General features: G+C 38.7%; 1 protein-coding gene across 3 annotated transcripts in view; it reads left to right on the forward strand.

Annotated features, from left to right (window-relative positions):
• PTPRK (protein tyrosine phosphatase receptor type K) overlaps positions 1–20,257 on the forward strand; it is a 312,834-nt gene that overhangs the window by 103,322 nt on the left and 189,255 nt on the right. Inside the window, exon 5 of one of the 3 annotated variants that reach the window (XM_062572568.1) lies at positions 1,970–2,144. The exons of 1 other annotated variant lie outside the window; for it this stretch is intronic. In XM_062572568.1, the coding sequence (XP_062428552.1) occupies positions 1,970–2,144 (175 nt within the window). Of the gene's footprint in view, positions 1–1,969; positions 2,145–7,810; positions 7,862–20,257 lie in introns of those variants that run through there. One more of the 3 variants, XM_062572569.1, reaches the window with a different exon arrangement.

Raw genomic sequence — 20,257 nt, forward strand, 5'->3', positions numbered from 1 at the left:
AGATGGAGGAGGGAGCCCGTACGGGCCCGGGGTACCTTGGCTGAGCTGCGGTGGATGCCCGCTCGCAAATGCCTAACCTTCGCTGCTTTTGCCGTGCAAACACCACTTTGGATAACATCCACGTCATGAGTGGGCTTTTGACAGTTGAGGGCAAGTGGTTTTGGTTTAGGGAGGAGCTGTCTGAGTACCCTTTGGAAGCATCTCGTATTTTCTTTCTGGGATCTTTTCTCACTTTTTTGCATCTGACTATTTTCTGGTTCAGTCCCATGGGCTCAGCACATCTCTGGACATAGTGACAGTCCTTGGTGGCTCCCTGCCATTTCTGACAAAACAGCAAAAAGAAAGAAAGGGGGAAAAAAAAAAAAAAAAGACAAGGGGACCTGGGTAGGTCTTTCCAACCATCATGAAATAAGGAAGACTCGAACCGACACAACTGCTGTTGATAAGGGCGACGGCATGGTCCATGTGGTGGAGTATCAGTAGGGTGAAGGAGGCTGAAATCTGCCAGTCTTACTAATGAGCATGTTCACACAAGGGCTGCAAGGAAGTGCTCTGTGACCGCTGCAAGAAAGACAGCAGAAGCTAAAAATCACCCGCTTAAGCTTTCTTACTAGTTAAAAGGAATACTGCGTAGAGTGAGCGTGAAGCAGCACTGACTCCCGCACTAGTCTACAGCAAAAGTATTTAAAGTGATTAACTGACGCTACGATCACAAACGGTAGATGTAAAATAAGGTGTTTTAGTATTATGAATTACTCCTGACTGTGATGGTTAAAGACCGGTTAATATACACGTGCAGCATAACTCATTTCCCTTTTCTCCCCTCTGTATTTTGCCACAGGCTTTCAGGTTATTAAACTCTGTGGCTCAGTCGTACTGGTTCTTGTATTAGACAGAAAGCTCCGAGTTTAAGACCTCAGTGATGTTCCTCATTTCAGGGGTTGATTAGAGCTAAAAATCTCCGTGGGAGGTCACGTTTTGCTGCAGATGGAGCAGAGCAGGCAATGTAGTTACAGAGGGACATTACAGTGGCTTTCTGGTGACTGCACAAAGCTGAGCATCCAGAAGCAGTATTCTGGTCTGGGAATAGCATGTAGTTGATCCACAGGGGAGAGAAGGGAAGTTGTTTATAGACAGTGGTGGGCGTTTCTTTATTTTATTGTTTTTTCTTACATTAATTTTGGGGGGAGGGTCTGGTTTTTTTTGATTAAAATTAAAATTCAGCTCATACGGGTCGAGATGAGGAGAAGGTGTCATATAAATGGCAAATCTGTTTCTGCTCTAATGACACATACCCCAATCAACTCTAGAAGAACTGAATTTTTCAGTGATTTTTGGTAGTTATGATTTTTTCAGAACTCTGCAAGCCCTTGCTAAATTAAATGTATCATTTCCCTTTTAGCAGTTCCTTTCCCTCCTCTTTTTATTTCAACTGGCTTTAGATAGATGGTGCATTGTATAAGAAAGGTACAGTTTCAGAAGGTATTGAATTTGGATAGATAAAAGGTAAGCATTAGTAAGGAAACATTGGCTAGTTAATAAAAAATAGCTGGTGGAAACTTGTGGAATCCCTCTATGCCAAGTTTATTTTTTTTTAATTATTATTTTATTTAATTTTTTTTATGATGCACCAATATATCTCTTGTAATTTTATTCTAAAGTTGAATGAATTTTCTCAGGATTGCAGCTGCTCCTCCTAGGCTCTCGTAGGCAGTTGAGTAAGGTGTGCTCAGGCTTGTGTGGCAGTGTGAACCTCTGACCATGGTTTCCTCCTCGAAACTTGATTCTGAAACGCTTTTGAATACCTGCCTGTCTCTTCATTGGCCCTCATTGCTGTGCAATTCTACCAGGGGAAGGTGGCACTGGGAGATGCATCTGGGGTCTTTTTACATGCTGTTTGTATGATAATCCTGATAAATGTCTTTGTGTTCTTACAAGATACCTCTGCATTGGTTTCTCTTATTTTCAGAGAAGAAATGGGGAAGATATTCCAGTTGCTCAGACTAAAAATATCAATCACAGAAGATTTGCTGCTACCTTTAAGTTGCAAGAAGTGACAAAAACTGACCAGGATTTATACCGCTGTGTAACTCAGTCAGAGAGAGGTTCTGGAGTGTCAAATTTTGCTCAACTTATTGTTCGAGGTAAAGTTTTAATTTTATCCAATTAAATGGTCTTAATGCTAATGCTTTCTACTTACACCTTCATCTGAACTTATTATACAAATGTAGCAGTACAAGGCTCCTGAAACGGTCATAAAACAGGACTACGGTTAGCTTAATTTCTAACTTTTAAAATATAGAATGCCTCCGTATAAAACCCCTAATCTTTTAATGCATGCAACTTGCCCATATGCAATTCAGCAGATGTTGTTTGTTGAACTTAAGGTGAAAACTGATTAACATTTCATAAATATTTTTACAGATATGAGAGAATCCACTGTAGGTAGGTTCCCTTTTAAAATCCATTGCCTTGAGCAGACTGGTAGTACAGCAAATAACACATTGTTCTGTTACCTGGGAGACAGGTATATGAAAATAGTTTTAAACTTTCCCCTTACCCAAGGATTAAAAGCATTATGGAGATTTTCCTGTGATGACTTCTGACCTGTGGAGTAGGAGGAAAGGAAAAGGAAAGGAAAACTTGCTTTTCCACTCCAAAGATTTTTTTCATTGCAGTTCGTTCAGAAGTCTGTTGGAGTGCAACCATGGCTTAAGCATGGAGATGTGGAGCTGGCCATATATTTTATTCCTTTTGTGTCCTTGAAGCAGGAAAACTGACTGGCAAAGGATGTGGTTGAATATAAGAACATGCAGTTCAGTTCTCATTTCTGAAATGCACTTGCTCTTTTCCCTGGGATAAATCATTAAGCCTCCCTGTACCTAATTGTATCACCTGTAAAATTACCCTCTTCACCTACCTCGTAGGTTTGTAGTGAAGCTTAATGTTTTCAAGTGTGTAGGGGAAGTTCAATGGTGTGCAAAATCGGACTGTGCTGCTGCTGCCTGGTGTGGGGCAGTTTTGGCCAGGCAAGTTATATGCCTATATTTGGCCTATAATGCAGGTATAAGGTGTCCTAACAGGCTCTCACTTGACCCATTGGTCCAGCAAGAGGCGATTTATTCTGTAGTCATCTGGGATCAGCTATTGTATCTGCAACTGGGACAGGGAATCCATCCTCAGCTTGTATAAGTAAAGAAAACACAGTAAATGCTCTAAGATATTTGATTTTTGATTTTGACTGGCAGATGTCTCTCTTCCTGAGAGACCAGTTGATTGAAGTCAAGTAGGTTTTATAGCTTCAGTGTAGCACCAGTAAAAAATGGCCCTGTTGAACATACATGGGTTTAGACAATACGTTAACAGGTTGTTTTGTTCTGTAGATGTACTCTTTTGTCTAGCAAAGTGCAAGAAAATCTTCAACCTAACATAATAAAATGAGTCCTGTTGAAATATGAAAATTGACTTTCTCACTTACTGCCAGGAAAGCAAGACAATTGGATGTATTTATCCAGTAAATGACAGATTTTTTAATTAAAAAAGAGCAATAAAGCAGTGTTAGAAATAGTATTTCTTTCAGAAAGCAGGTAACAATATTGAACTTCAGAGTGCTGTCTTTTTAAATGGAGAATATTGTCCAGCTGAGAAGCTTGGGTCATTTAATAGAGAATACCATCTTTATAGCTTAAGACATAACTTGTTAGCTAGCTCTACACAGAGCAGCTACATAGGTTTTATATTTTAAGGCTGATTTTAATTTACTACTGTGTGTTATTTCTGCATTAGAAACACAAATATTTTAACTTTTTTTATATCTCAAGGGAAAAAATAGTGTTCCAGAAACATTTTCATATATTCAACATCATGGTAAAGAAAAAAGATATATGTTTTATAGTAGGAATTATTGGTTGCTATTCTATTTGAAAAGCAATATACAGTAATATATTTTCTTGTTTGTCTGGATAACCACTAAATAAATCTTGTTAGCCAAAAAAACATACCCTCAGGGATCAGCTACCCTGGTGTTAAAACTGTACTGAAAATTAACCATAATGACAGGTCCTATATCTCAGTGGCACTTTAAAGCTGACATCCTGCTACATGGATACAAAAGATGGTAATTTTAAAGGAAATTTTTGGGCCACTGATATGAATTGCCTTTAATAAGAGCTGGCATAGTATTGCCCATTGTCAAAGATGACCCAGGGGTAAGAGTTTATTAGTGCATTTCCGTCTAAACCAAAAGTGACAGGGCATGCTTGGGGCCTTTTTGTTGCTGTTTGTAGCAAATGAAAATTTCACTGCAGAATTCTCATGCTGAAGAGTATTGATCTGTGTGTTCTCGCAGCCAGAGGAGGAAAAAAATGCGCTGAGACACAATTTACTTTGTCATGGCTTTAGTATTGCTTCCAGATCATTTTGAGTAATGATCAGGTCTTTGGTTTGTAGAAGCCAAACATTATTGACAAGAGTTGTTATTAAATAGCGAGAAATGAAGAACAGCAGTTGTTGCTCAATAACTCAAAGTTTTAAAGTTACCTGGCAGAGAACTTTGTGTATTCCATGTCTGTACAGACATGTGGTGGTGTAGTACAGGCGCAGAGGCATCTGACAATTTTCTGATGAAGAGTCTGTAAGTTAGCCTTAGTAATGAAAATTTCCACTTGCATTATTTACATCATATTGAAGCATCATTATTTTATTTTGAACAAAGCAAGCAGGAGAATTGCTTTCTGTTGAGTTCTGAACTTTATCATAGAGGTAGGGACCAGCGAGGTATGGTATACTATCAAAGGTCCAGAAAGGCATGCCTTGGCTACTTCAACTCTAATTTCTGCTACAAAAAAATAAGACTAGCACGGGATTTGTAATTCAATTGCAACATTTTACCAAACCTAGTTTCAGTCAGTAGTTTAATGTCTCACCCTTACTTTGACAATCCTCAGCTTTCAGCTCAGTGGCTACGTTGTATTGATTTTTAGAGGGTTTCTATGGCATTGCTATCATTCCTGGATACATGTAGAAGGAGCTCTCCCTTTCCTCTACCCTTCTTTTTACCAGGAGCTTGCTACTGTTGTTACTGTTGGTTGACTTACCCTCTTGAATAGGTCCTTCAGCTTAATCCTCTGTTATATTTTCCTGTGCCTGGTGAATTGGCAATTTCTGGGAAGACAATTTGTTGAAGTCTTGGCAGTTGTCTTCACTGGAGCTTTAGGGAGATGATGGGAGGAAAAATAGCTGTGATGTATGTAAAAAGTAAACAAGAAGAGACTGACAGTTTCTTTCTTTTAATTGCTTTGAGAGCAGATATATCATGCTCTCAAAGTCCTTCTGCTCCTTTTACTACTTATCATAGAATCATAGAAAATAAGTGCCCCAAAAACATCACCTCTGCCAATGGCTGGTGTACGTGTGTGGTGTATATAAGGGTATAGATACCCCAATACCAGGTGGCATTGCCCTCTTTACTCAGTAGAGATCTTTGCACTGTAACAAATTCTTATCCTGTATCATAGCTTGGAATATTTAGTCTACTGAAGTTTTGCCAACTTGAGTTTTCTGCATCAGAAAGCAAGCTAGTTTTCATCACAGCAGTTGTGGTCAAGTTCTTAGTTGACTTTGCATGTTAAAAGCAGCTATCAGGAGGAGCTAAAACTAGTGCTGCTTTCTGCTTGAAATGTCTCCGCTCTGTCCTAAAACATCTTTGAGATGATGTCCCAAACAATGCTATTATTAATTACACTTTGTTTAAAGTGTTTGCATGCTTTTCTGAGTTTGTTTTCCTTTAAAATAGCTATGTGTCCCTAGCAGAATAATTGTGCAGAAGTTCTTGTATGCTGTCAAATACTGCAAAATCATCAGGAAATCCAGTGCATTTTATTTCATGTAATGAATCTTGCACAGATTACTTTGAAGAAAATGTAGGTTATTGTATCCTGAATATGGACATGACATGGAAGAAATATCAGCAAAAAGCTCAGAATATTTGCATCAGCTGTAATGTTCATTAATAATCTATGACTACCTCCATATATGTCTGGTTCTGCTAATATGTTCTTAAGTTTTATTGAAGTTATAACAAATGTTGATGTTCTCACTGGGTGAATGTAGGATTCTTTTCTCTCTCTCTCTCTCTCTCTCTCTTTTTTAATCCAACCCAAACTACATCTACCTTAATTTATAGCTCCAATATGGGATTGTCTTCATGTCCCTAATATCTCCAAATTAGAAGACAAAAGAAAGGCCGCTTTCCTCCAGATATTTTCCTCTTCCATGTTCTGACCATTCTCCTAGGAATCGGAATAACTTTTGGTAAACTGACCTAAGTGTGTATCTGTGTGTTAATTAATGAGGTTATTTTATTTCTGGTATTTGCTTTGACTTTGTAAGTGGTCTCTCTTCCAAGTATTTTAGTGGGAAATTTGGAGGAGTTTGTGGCGATGCTCGACTTTGTTACCCTTCCTGGGCTTTATTTACCATCAGGAGCAGTTCTTACAGTGGAAGTAAGTCTGTCTCTGGTATTTTTGCCTCTCTTATCTGTAATCTTTTAAAGGATTTTTTTAAAAATCCAGTAAATTTAAATGATCCGCTGCTTATGCCAGAACATTTTGAAGATGGAGTTGGTACCTGGCAAATACTTCTCATGAGGGTATTTTTTTTCTCTTACAAGAAAACTCCTTCTGTTTGAGAAAGCTGTTGTGGATTGAAATTCTGCTTTCCAAATTTTATTAGTACTTGTTTTATTTATCTGAAAAACATGAAATATTTGGACATGTTAACAGTGTGTGTCCTGATTATTGCCACCTGTTTTAGTTATTCAGTACAGTAGTGGGCTTAAAAATATGCATATCTAATGACGTGAAGAGCAGTAGCTGGCAGACTGAGGAAAATGCATTATGTACCCTGAATGTTGTTTATGTACTCCCTGCTTGCAAACAGGTTAACTCTTTTTGTACAAATTGTGTGCAGTGACCCATACCTCTGTCTCACAGTATTAAGTTCTCTCAGTCTTTTGAATAGTAGATTTTTTTTTTGCCTCTGGGCATACCACCATCAGTTCCTTAAATACTAGACAAATCAGCTTTGTTAGCTGTGCTTTGTAATGTGTTCAAAATTCAATTCCACATGAGGCAGGGTGGCCACTTGTATAGGACTTTGTGCAGTAACTTTGAGGAGTCACCTCATCTTGAGCAGGGTCTTTGGGTGTGTGTTTCACTGACTTGCAGAGCAGGGGGGGAAATAGGGAGAGAGATTCAGCAGTCTGAGATGCTGAAATATGTGGGCTTTACATTGTTATCTTGGCTAAATGCCCTTGTGGACTGCCGTAGTTTTTGGCAAATTTTTTAGTTGTGTGAATCAAGAGTCATGTGGCTACTATGCCTGCTTCATAAGTCATGTCTCTGGAGATTATTAGTACTGTTATTCTGTCTTAATCTGGAGAGCCTCAGCTCATCTTCAAGACTGCCTTTTATCTCACGTTTCCCAGCCCCGCTTTCATAGTTGTATCCTTGTAGGAAAAGCAGATCTATGTAATCTATGAATGACCTTGCAGATATAAGAAGTCATTTAGCATCTTTTTTTCTAAAGATCTTTCTAAACCTCATTGATAAAACAGGAGATGTATGTTGGCTGAATATTTCATCCTTCAAGGATTCCAGGATGCATTTAACTTCCTTTTTTTTGTGATAGCCTCTAATTTTAATTTCTTTGCCATATTTATCTACCTTAAGCAGGTCTAACACAGGATTTTTTCTGTTCTAAATCCTGTTTCTTACAGTAGATGAACAGGAGCAGTCACCTTGAAGCCAAATCCTGCCTCTTTTACACAAGAAAATGGAACAAGAACATAGGAAAAACCTCAGTAAGTCAATAAATTGAGGTCAATAAATACCTCAACATCAATAAATTGAGCTAGATAAGAGTCTCAAGCTCATCACGTATTTACCATATCAAAAAGAGTAGGATTTCTGAAAGGCTTTCTCATCGGGCAAGTCTTTTGTACAGGAAGCTCTATTCATCTCCTTCATTAAGCCAATATTTGACTCCAATTTGTGTTCTTAGGTGCACTGTCCTTTTTCTTTAGAAAGCTGTTGGAAAGTTGCTTCTCCTGGAGAAGCAGGACAAAAGTAGCTTTGACTTCATTTTTAAAAGCAGCCAAAGAGACTTAGATTCCTAAAAGCTAACAGGAACATGTGTCATTTGGAACAGGCCTAATGCTGTCTTTCCATTTGAAGGATCCTGGCTGGGTAGGGGTATATTTGAAATACCTAGATTTTTTGTAACAGTCGGTTTAATTGCAGTTATTCATTTTTATTTCTGTCTTTTGAGAGAGGTGCATCTGGTTCAAAATCTTTTACCTGCGTACATGATTTTTAAAGATTTTTTAGTTCTTTAGCAAAGCCTTGTGTTCTTGACATTTGGGCATTGTGTCCAGTGTTCTGGACACAGCTATCCCATTGCTTCGTCCTAGTGTTGGCATAGTTTGGATGGAAGGTGTTTCTATTTCCTTATAATCTTGAAATCCTTCTACAGTAAACTATTACTTTGTTGTAGTTCTCTGATTTGCTCTTCAGGGAGATCTGAAACATATAAGGAAAATCACGTTTTGCTTTTATCTCTCAAGAGATGAGTTTTGTACTGCTTGACATCATCTGGATTAATATTCTCATTTGGCAAAAGCTACATTTTCCTGTACTGATACACATTTTTTTATTGTTTTTGCTTGAACTTTGAGCTGATGAAATTGAGTCAGAGCAGAGGTCTGACAGCTTCATGGTCTGCTTGCAGCTGGGCTCAGTAGCTGGTGCTTGGAGAAAAGTACTGGAGAAGAGTGAGCATAAGGGTGCGCTGCACTTACATTGGATCTTAGCTTCCACGTGTCTTCTGCTTCTGGACATTATGGTGTCATGCCTTAGTTTCTCATTCACGGAGAAAATGTCCACATATAGAGCAGAGGGGTAAAATATAGAGATACAGGGAGAATACTGCTAGTATTCTGTAAAACAGAGATACTGCTAGTCTCTTTTTTTTTTCTTGAAAGTATGCTGTTTGCTTTTAAGGCAAATTGTAAAGGCACAATGCCAGTCCTGAGAGTTTATCAGATATTAGCAAAATAGAAAATTAATGGCTATGTTAAAGAAGCTGTTGACTGTGCAAGGTGCTGAAGCCCATATAAGGTCTTTTTCTTATCACTGGTTTAATTATATAATTCCTAACTTATCAAATTCAATTCTGTCTCACTACTCATGGATAAGAATGGCTCAAGTATAACCACTTGTGCCAAAGTACAGCTTTAAAACTTCTGTAGGGTTGGGCATACTTGCTAAATATCTTTATATGAGTCAGAGTTAACTTAAAAATCACCTATGAAAATATGCATTCAGGAACCAAGAGAGATTAGTGAAACAATCTGTTACTCTTTTCCTTTGCTGTTAACCTTGCACATTAGAAAGCATTCTGTATATCATTTGATTTGCTATCTCTGTATGTGTTCTGTTAGTTCCTTCTGTTTGAGTACCTTATCCTAGTAGAAACAGAAGATATGGAGAACATAAAAACAAAACAAAACACTCTCCCCTCGCACACCCACCTGTCAAATCACAAGAAGGAGAAAAGGAGCATGAGGAGACTGGAGTATGGGAGATTAAGTTTACTGAATTAATTCTGTGCAAGAGGCACTGTCTGTAGTTTTCATTGCCTGGCATATATTTTTACCTGTCCTCTGTGGTGGCCTCTGGCTTAGATTTCTAAGTGGAAACTATCAGGGTAAAGCAAGTAGGAGGAGGAGGAGAAAGAGAAGAAGGCCAAGGATGCTTGTAATTAGCCAGACTGATTATTGACTATGGACATTTTTATTTATTTTGAGCATTGCTCTCATATATTTGAAGCTAATAAAGCCTTAGACAGTTGATCACTTCCAGAACTATAAGATGTTTTTCCTGTATCTTTACTATTAGATGTGACATTATTTTGTGTACCATTAAGTCGAATCCTACTTCCATAATGCGTACTTGGCAAAGCTGTCTGTGGAAAGGAACTTGTACTGTCTCTGGTTCTCTGAAGGTTGCTTCCAACTGTGTACATGTAAATATTTTAGTCTGGATCAGGAATGTGCTTTGAAAGCAAATCTCCGGATTGTCCCCCCTTTACTGGGCCTTTGTTTACATCAGAAAATGTAAACTGTAAATGTAGGTGAAAGTAAAATCAAAGATATCCACCTAATACACCCAAGTTGCCAGCAGGCATTCACTCTGTGGGACCAGAATAGTGCTCCTCCAAAATAAAGCTGCCTGAAGTGCGTATAGAGGGACCGTTGGGTACTCCACAGTGACTACCTCTTTCTACACACCTGCTGCAGTTGTGCTGAACTGCTTGCCAGCACAGTATACAGCAATGCTGTCAGTCTGTGAACCATTTTTTCGGTCCACTAAGATTGGGAAAGGTGTGCTTGAAGGTACTGATGACTCCGAACTTCTGGGTTTTCTGGGGATTCTCTCCAGTAGCTCCATGTCTCTCTCGTCCTGGGGAGCCCAGAACTGGACACAGGACTCCAGATGTGTCCTCTCCAGGGCTGAGTAGAGGGGCAGGATCACTTCCCTCCAGCTGCTGGCAACACTCTTCCTAATGCACCCCGGATGCCATTGGCCTTCTTGGCCACAAGGGCACATTGCTGGCTCATGGTCAACTTGTCATCCACCAGCACTCCCGGGTCCTTCTCTGCAGAGCTGCTCTCCAGCAGGTCAGCCCCCAGCTTGTACTGGTGCCTGGGGTTATTTTTCCCTAGGTGCGGGACTCTGCACTTGCCCCTGTTGAACCTCAGGAGGTTCCTCTCTGCCCAGCTCTCCAGCCTGTCCAGGTCTCTCTGAATGGCAGCACAGCCCCCAGGTGTGTCAGCCACTCCTCCCAGCTTGGTATCACCAGCAAACTTGCTGAGGAGGCACTCTGTCCCCTCATCCAGGTCATTGATGAACAGGTTGAACAAGACTGGCTCTAGTACTGAGCCCTGGGGAACACCACTAGCTACAGGCCTCAGTAAACCTCAAGCTAGGGTGCTAGTGAGGGCTGAGTTATTCAAGTCCCTTGCCTTTTGACTTGGAGGTTTTTCTCCTCCTGCGTAGCTGCCAGTGGCATTAGATGCTAGACCTCTTTCTGAAGTTGCAACGTCTCTCTCTCACTAGTAAAGCCAGCTATTTCTCCCCTCATAAAATTAAGGCAGCAGACACTTGCAGTGCTGATGATGCTGTTGGTGATTTTGTGTGTTAATAACTTTTAAAAAATGAGGGAAGATTAAGGAGAATTGCAAACATGACATTGGGCAGCTGAAGCTTGGTTGTCGTATATATGATTCTGGTTTTACCATATAGGGTCAGAACAGAATTGAATTCCTTGTCCAGTTTTTAAAAATATTTCATGTTACTTTCACGAAACAGTGCTGATCCACAGAAGCTAAAAATAATGTTGTAAATGTAATGTTGTAAAATGCTATTAAATGTGTTTAGGAAGGCAGCTGTCTTTGGATTTTAGAGATACAGCTTTAAATCAGTTGGTGTATTCTTGTGTGTCTGTTAAGCCGGAGAACCAAGACAGTGCTGCAATTTATATATGTATAAACAGCTTATCAGGCAGTTCATGAAAAAGTTACCTTATACCATCGATGCACTTCAGACAGTAGGCTGCTGCCGAAAGAAAATACTTCCCATCTGTCTTCTGACCCTTGCTCCTTGTGCCAGTGTAAGTACTCCTGCTGCAGTGCTCCATCGCTGTGTCCCTGATTTAACACATGAAAAGGGTATGGAGGGTACCCCCCCACACACACCCTGTCTTGGACACTTTTCTGCCTTGTTAGAGAGTTAAATCAGCTCACAGAGGTGTCCGAGTGCTAGAGTGGGCCCAGGGTAAGTGACAGGAGCTCAGAGCATGGAGGAGGGCAGGAGGTGGGACCTCTCCTTCTTAGCAGGAAATGAGCTATTTTTCTTCTTGCTGGATCTTATGGAAACCTCACTGATATTTGGCAATAAAATAAATACAGCCTTAGGGTCCCTATTACTGGATCAAAAACACCTGAAGCCCCATAATGCATAGTGCTGACCTGGGATGAACTCAGCCTGTGGCAGTCACAGAAAAGTTAGCTGTATGCCAGCAGGCTCAACGCCGGGTCTGGGAAATGTTTATTGGTGGCATTCTCCCTTTATGGCAGATTAGGTATTATTTGCCCTCTTACAGGCAGCATTAGCTGTGTAGCATGTGCTCTGCCTAATACAGCAAAAGCAAGATATGATGCAGCCTCGCTTAGCCCAGATCAAAATTGCATTTCTGGTGATGCTACAGATGTGGTATTAATGACCGTGTAAGTGTGGTCTCACTGCCTGGGTGTTGTCCTATGCCTCAGTCATTTTCTCATAGTGCTGCATATTGGGAAGTTGCTTAGGTAAATTCTAAACAGCGGATACAAAACATTCGAAAACTTAAAAGTGGAATTCATGTGAATAGTGGAATCCCTATTCGCCTTTAGACTGTGGGAAACCCAGTACAAAGGAAAAGAAAAATGCAGGAATAAAACTCTCACACAGGTAAAACTTTAGAGTGGAAATAAGGAGGATTTGTTTGTATCTTTGTGTCTGTATTTTATCCAGGTATAATGACATAAAGATCATCTGCAAATAACTTAATTTTCTCATCTTAATCTGAGATGTCTTCAGACTGCCCCACCATACTAGTATTGTATTTCACTTGGTTAATTCCCCTTACAGTGTCTGGTCTGCCTGCACATTTATTTAAATCAAATGTTTCATTTGAATACTGCAGCTCAGGATAGTCTGTCTCAGTTTAAATGCCACTGACGTTAGCAGGAAGGTTAAGACAATATTTACTTAGGGGTAGACAAAGTTCCCTTACCTGCCATCATTTTACAGTCTGGGGGAGGGGAGAAGCCCCTCCAGATTTGACATCTCTATGTATTGTGCAAGGCTGTTAAAAAGCGTGCTGATGACTAGATGCATGGTAATGATGAAAAGGAGTGCATTTGGAATTCAACATAGATGGTATAAAATGCAAGGTGTCACAGAAGCCATATATTAAAGGGAATTTGAATTGGAAACTGAATCCCAACCTGCCACTGGGGGCATTTTGATCATTTTGATTTATTAAACTTTTATAACAGCATTCAGATGAAGCTGAATTAAAACGCTTAGTCTTGGGTGGTTTACGATACCCAAGTCATCATACTAGTGAAGTCTTGCCATGATCAATGTAGAGTTAATCTAAGTTTCTTCCTGAATGCAGAGTACCCCTTTGTGCTTTTAGCATGTATTTAAAAAATCTACTAGCGTTCTAATACTGAATCACTTAACAAAAATACAAAGTCAAGCGACTCCTGGCATTAATTTTCAATTGCATTTGAGTAAATCTTACAATTAAATTGTAGCTGTATGAGTAGCAATTGCATATATATTTTCACATACTTATTTTATATATTGATAAATTTAAATGCATTGCAAAATAGCTATCAATGGAAATAGAGCATTTTTTCCTTGAAAATGGGTCATATTCCAAAAAGGTACAAGACCCTTGCATTGCAGTGCTGATCATCTCCCTGCTTCAGCAACCATACATAGCCTTACTGAGCACTGGCTCTGCAATAAAAAGAAATCAATTACTGTTAGTGTGGCACTGTAGGTTAAAGGCATTACAGGTTCACACTCAGTTTTGCAGCAGGGAGATGATACTTAGCTACAAATGGGGAATGATGCAAAAGATGGATGAGACAGAGTTCAAGGAGCAGTAATGTGAGGGTCTGGCACTATCATTCCAAGCTGTCTCAGAAACATGATGGATGGCTTGGTGGCAAGAAGCAAAGTAGCACATGATGAGAGATTCATCTCCAGATTTTGAGCTGCTGCATGCTGTCTACCTGTTGGTATTCTTGTGGCATAATGATTCCTGATGTGTTATGAAGAGCTAAATTACTGTACTTATGCAACTAAACTGGTATGTTGAATTTAGTAACCTGGATTTTTGGCAGCTGCTAAAACAGCAAGTAGCGTATCAAACACTCCTGCACATTGTAAATTTAATTACCTCATATTTATGCATAGTAGTTGGTGACAGGATCTTGTAAGCTATGCTAATATGGTAGGTAATTTGTTACCTCCAGAAATCACTTTCCATGTGCCTTCTGATCATTATCATGAAACATGATAAACGATCTAGCCCATGAGGTGTAAATGAAAATGAAATAGATAATTGGATTCTATGTCTAAATTGTGGCTAGAATAGTTGTTGCAATTATAATTGAATTTATCTCATAAAAATATGCTTTGCAAGGTACCAGTGACCTTTAATCATCTTGGTTGAGGTGTTATTTGAGAATAATTTTAAAAAGATTACAAAAAGTTTACTCAGAATAGTTTGAATAGAAGTTTTTTTTTCTTTCCTAAACATTTTAAGTATTTGTCTGTTTAATAGTTCATCGTGGAAATCAGAACAGGATTATCCTTCAGTCTTAACTGCTGGAAGATAGTATATTTGTAGAATTATGTAGAATATAATGAGAAACATAACTGCCTTTCTTGAAGAGCAGGGAAGCTTAGCTAAATACAGAAAGGAAGATTTCTTCCTGCTGAGATAGTGTTGAATTTGGATGTACTGGTTTGGTAGAGAGGTTGGCCTTGAGACTGATAAGCAGCTGAAACAGGCAGGTCTTGAAGAAGATTTAGAGAGAGTGTTGTAAGGAAAATGAATGTGTTTCCCCCAGTTACATGTGTGCTGCTAATGGCACAACCAGTTGGACAACTGAAGAGGAAGAGGTGAGACTGTTTTGTTGGGACTGAATTTTTAGCTCTTCCCTAAACTTTGTGTAATTTGGAGGAAAATTGTTTTGTGTGAAGGACCTCATCTTCATCAGCACATTCCTTATATATATTTGTGTCCTTTTTCTTACCTATTTAAAAGCTTTTTTTTTTTTTTTTTTACCTTGTAAAAACTGCAGTGCCAAACATTTTGAGTTTGCTATCCCAGATGATGTCTAGACATGCTAAAAAAATGCAATTTTTTATTATCTGGATTCTTTACTGGTAAGTGAAAGAGAAGATTCCCACTGTTGAGCTCATGGTCTAAACTGAGATGAACCTTAGTGAATTTGTGTTAGTGAAAGTTAGTTAAAGTACCTCCCTAGATACAAAAAATTGTCAAGAAGTGACTTAGAAAAACTATGAGTCTTTTCTAGTTTTAGGGAAAAAAGAGAGCCAAATAAAAATTACGAGGAGGAGGAGTGGTAAGGAAAAATCTCTCAATGATCAGGGCATATGCATGCGCTTCCAGAATGCTCCTTTGACTCTCCGAGAAGGGTTATGGTAGGACTTCTTACAGAATGTATGTTGAATAGATACTATTTGAAAGGCTTAAACTTGACATGCTGTTGATTGAAGGCTCATTAAATGGTCAGATGAGGGATGGTATTATTATTCAGAATGAAAGTCCTAACTTTGTCTTGTTTAATTTGAGTACATAAATAAAAGTAAAAAGTAATTTGAAATATTTTAGAGGTTATGTTTAGATTTTTTCCCAAATAAGCAGATCACAACTTAACTGAACTTAAGCTTTATTTGAAATTGCCAAGCATTGCATAAAATAATTTCTGTAACTTTTTTTCCCATGTTTTTGACCATTCGTATTAATTTTTTCTCCTTGTATATATTTTATGGTGGATTCCATAAGCCACGTGGAATTGTACCTGTTAACTGGACACTAGAGAGCAGTTTACATTGCTCATGTCATATGAAAGTGTGTTTGTTTAGTCAATCAGGATTAGTGTATCCTATTGCTTATTTGATCTATTTTGCTAAACATAAGAATTAATTCTTACAAAATTTACTGCTTTTTTTTACTTGAGTTTGGAAGTTCACAATAGACAAGAAAATTTCAGACTTTAGTCTTACACTGGCATCCTCATTATAACAATTGTTTTTTAAAGCTTGAGTTATAAAGGCTACTGCTTTGGAAGGGAGATTCAAGTCAGCCAAGTGCTATTCTTTGGCTTAAAAACTGAGATTTCAGTGTTTTAATTTTTAATGCTTTATATATATATATATATATATATATTTACTTCATTATAACTTTGCAATATGCTGACAGAATATGCAAATATCTGGAGTAGTCACTTACTCTGACTTTCTGTTTCTCTGGGATGAGCTGACTTACACATCCTGGAGTAAACAAAATACATCGAGTGTGGTAAAGCTGGTGATTTCTTGTTACACCTCCAGGCCACAGGAATATTTTCTCCTCCTCTTTTCTTCAGGATAGAAAAGAGCAGTATATAAAACACTGCTTCATGCTGGCAGCTGGGCTGGGTATTTTCAAACAAGTGGATACATTAGTAGCGGGTTTTTTTGTTTTTTGTTTGTTTTTTTAAGTGGAATGGTGCCGCACTTCTTTCACGTAAGTGTAGCATGGCACTTGGTCAGCTTAGTGGACTAAGGAGGAGGAGAGCTCTCTGATGTTCCAGCAGGTGGTAGCTGATAGGCTCATGTCAACCTTCATACAGCCTACAGTTTCCTCTTGAAAAACATCCTCTAATATTTCTATGCCTTTCTATGCCTTTTTTATTTTTCTATTTTTGTAGAGTGGGGATGGGATTATTACTTAGCTCACAGTGATGGGAAAGGCATGAGTTCAGACTCTGGGGAGAAGAAATGCAGCATATCTACAGATGACTTTCCAGTGTCCTCAGACCAACTTTTGCGGACTTCTGGGATGTCTGATCACAAGAGAAAGCGAAACCCTCCACAGTTTTCCCCAGTATAATAATGACTGGAGCAACAATTCTTGCTAAGCTTTTGAACCAGTTAAAGTAGCTTAGATCAAATTAATGGAACTCAGCATTTTGCTAGTGGATAAGCCAAAGTCCTTGCTTGTCTGTGATGTTTTTCTTCATTTTGCTTTTACTCGGGTGAAACAAGGCACATGTTCCAAGAAGCTGATAAAATAGACAATTCTGGAAAAAACCTTGCTACAAACTTGTATCAGCATTTCTACAGAGATATTTTTCTTCTACTTGTTCCAGGAGAAGCTTTAGCCTATTATTTAAAGCAAGTGGCTTGAACCTTACTACCGTGATGATTCTGGCAACTCACTGACTGTTGCCCTCTAAGTTGCATTGTACGTCCTCTAAAACCAAGCTGTCTGGCCTGTGCTCTTACCCAAGAAAATAAAACCAAATTAGCTTTGCTTCTAATTTTCAGTGAGCCTTACAAGGCTGCTTAAAGCAGCACTGAGAATATGTGGCTCTCCTTGCAGTCACTGCAGCAGAGGGATTTGTCTCACTAGTTTTCTCACGCTTCTTAACTCCTTGTGTTGGCTGTCCTTCAGCAAGTAGCCAAGTGATGTGGCACATGCTGGCAGCGTGCAGTTAATTCCCTTCTCTGCTAGGTTTCATGAGTATGGTATGCTGCAATCCTCAGTTTTACCACGGCCTTCTCTCTTTACCTTTCTTTGGGTTCCTCTGTTTGACATTCTGCACTGTGATTTACCTTGGTCATCTTTTGTGTCCCATCTGCCGGTAGCTGCTTTTATTAGTGAAGCCGAGCAACTGAGAAAATGCTGACAGTTTGCATGTGCCAAAGAAAAGACAATCAAGTCATTGAAAGGTAGTTAAAAAGTGTATTTTGGTAGAAACAATAGTTCCTTTTCTGAAGGATTTCATAAAGAGAATGTAATTGGACACTTCAGGAAAAATACAGGACTATATCTGCCTGGCTGCAAACATATTTAAAATATATTCTGGGTTTAGGCCCAGTAACTCTTCTTCTTTTCTGAGATTTGTCATTGTTCCATATTAAAATGTACCCCCACCTCTTCATTTTTCCTTTTTACAACCTAAGAAACAGTTGAAGTTAAAGAACTTAATACCATTTCAGGAATCTGTTTGATCTTTCTTTGGTATTTCTCATTCAACGTGGTTGCCTGATGAAATATTTGATGAATTTTATTATTCTTAGGAATGTCTCAAATACTTGACCCACAAGTAGGTGGATTTTGCAGCGGAAAGAATTATGCCCCAGTGACATTTCTTTCCTCTCTGAATTTCCCTCATTATCAATGACGTTTTCACAATTAGAAACAAAGTGATCCTCCTGTTTTACATATATTAAAGAACTGTTTGGGGAAGCACAGGTAGGCTCTTTTCAAGCCAGGCTAAGTGGCTACTTCAAAAAGTTCACCAACCAACTTTCTAGAGTTGCAAACAGATAAGAATGGCTTACTTTAAGTTTTAATTCAACAGTTGCCATTTTTGTAAAAAAACAAAAATAGGATATGAATGTTATGCTTTCCAGCTGGAACCAGAAAGTGTTAAAATCCGTAATGAAAGGAGGAGGATATTCTTTCTTTGAAGCTGAACATTTTGAACAGCTGCTACTACTTACTTAAAAAAAAGAGAAAAAAATGTGTGCTAAGCACTATATGGTAGGTGCAAACTGTCTCTTCATTAAGGAAACCCTGTCTCTTAAGACATTTGCACCATTAGGACTTCCAGTAATTAAGACAAACTATATTTCAGCAAAAAGACAGCCTTCTGCCAACTGACTAAGCAGATGCCAAGTGGAAGCAAATGAAACTAAGCTGAGCTCTCAAGCAGCTAGCAGAAATTAATGCACCAGGTACCTGCAGTCTGTTTCCTGCATATGTCAATTCAGTGTCCTTGCATTTCCTGCACTTCCAGTTCTTCAGACTTTCAGGATTTTGGCACCTGAGGGTGCTTTCTTGAAACCTGCAGGGGTTTATCATCTACCTGGAAATGTTCATGGAATTCCTCTGTGAGATGACAAATCATGGAGTTCTGGAATTTCAGGCAATTGCAAGAGAAACACTAAAGTGATCCTAAAGGCAAGAATCGTTTTCTGATTCAACACTTTGGGGTACAGTGGAGTCCTTCCCTAGGACCTGTTCTCAGCAAAGATCTGGCACTAATCAATCATCAAATTTCCTCTGATTTCAACCCAGTTTCTTAAAGGTGTGTCTCCATACTGCCATAATTAGTGAAACTTCCTGATATGTGAAGGAGTTTTCCGGACATTTTATTTTTGATTTTTATATGATTTGTAAACATGTTCAAATACAGATTTTCTTTCACCCTCCTTGGAATAAGTAGGCATGGCCAAAGCTTGCATATATGCCTCAGTGTCTGATGTTAAAGCAGAGGTACCAAATGAGGTGGACCTACTCCTCGTTCCTCTCTCTGGCTCACAGTTGTGTGCTATTACTGCTTTCTTCCACTAGTACTGTGCTCATCTAATGCTGCTGTGCACTGGCTGGAGAGCTCAATTAACAAAAAACAAATACAGTAGAATGAAGTGGATAGTTTTATGGCAGGACAGTTTTCTAACAGTAGAACCATCAGTCTGGGAAAGATGAAAAGACTACAAAGGAGGCACCTCCTAACAGTGTGGTCATCTATGTTTGCTTAGCTGTAATGTGAAATCTCACCCTCAGTTTGCTTTGGAAGCGGATTAAACTCAACTGCAAAAATCTTTGTGCCTACAGGGAAATTTGGTGTGGAATGGTTCTCAAAAGAAATGCCACTGGTTATTTTTCAGTAGCTGCTTTGTATGAACGTGCCCACTGAAGACTTTATAAAACAGAGAGGGGCTGACAGGAGATACTAGTATGTAGTATCATGTATATGTGTGACAAGCCCACATATCTTGTCATAGAAGAGGAGATAGACAGATACCTGAATGATGGCCTGTAGTGTTAAAGCCAGCCTTAAATAGAAAAATCCATGGTAAAATGTGGATAACACAAATAACAACCTAAAATCTTAGGTTGTTAAGAAAAGGAAGAATTGGACTTGGTATGGAAGAAGAAGGAATTCACTCACACAGACTTTGAAAGAAAGAGAAATGTTTCGCTTAAACTGAATGCCAAAATCAATTCAAGTTTAGAATACTAATCAGTAAAGAGCATAAGTACAGTAATGTTTGTAGTGGCTTTTCCACAATATCCTAATGAAGTAAACCTTGAAGTAAGTTAATATGCTTTATATACAACCATAGTACCTGAATATGGGTATGACTGCAGTGTGGAAAAGCAAACATATCTGGGTTATACCACAGTAATAAATCATGAGTAACAAAATAAAGTTATGAACACATCACTGCACTGTTATAAAGTATATGTGAAATTTTCATCTACACCAAATCCTTAAAAAAAGAAAAAGAAAGTGTCTGGTTATGGTGTTAGGTGTAATTCAAGTCACTCA

The sequence above is a fragment of the Rhea pennata genome, chromosome 3 (genome assembly GCF_028389875.1).
Source record: "Rhea pennata isolate bPtePen1 chromosome 3, bPtePen1.pri, whole genome shotgun sequence".
Lineage (NCBI taxonomy): Eukaryota > Metazoa > Chordata > Aves > Rheiformes > Rheidae > Rhea > Rhea pennata.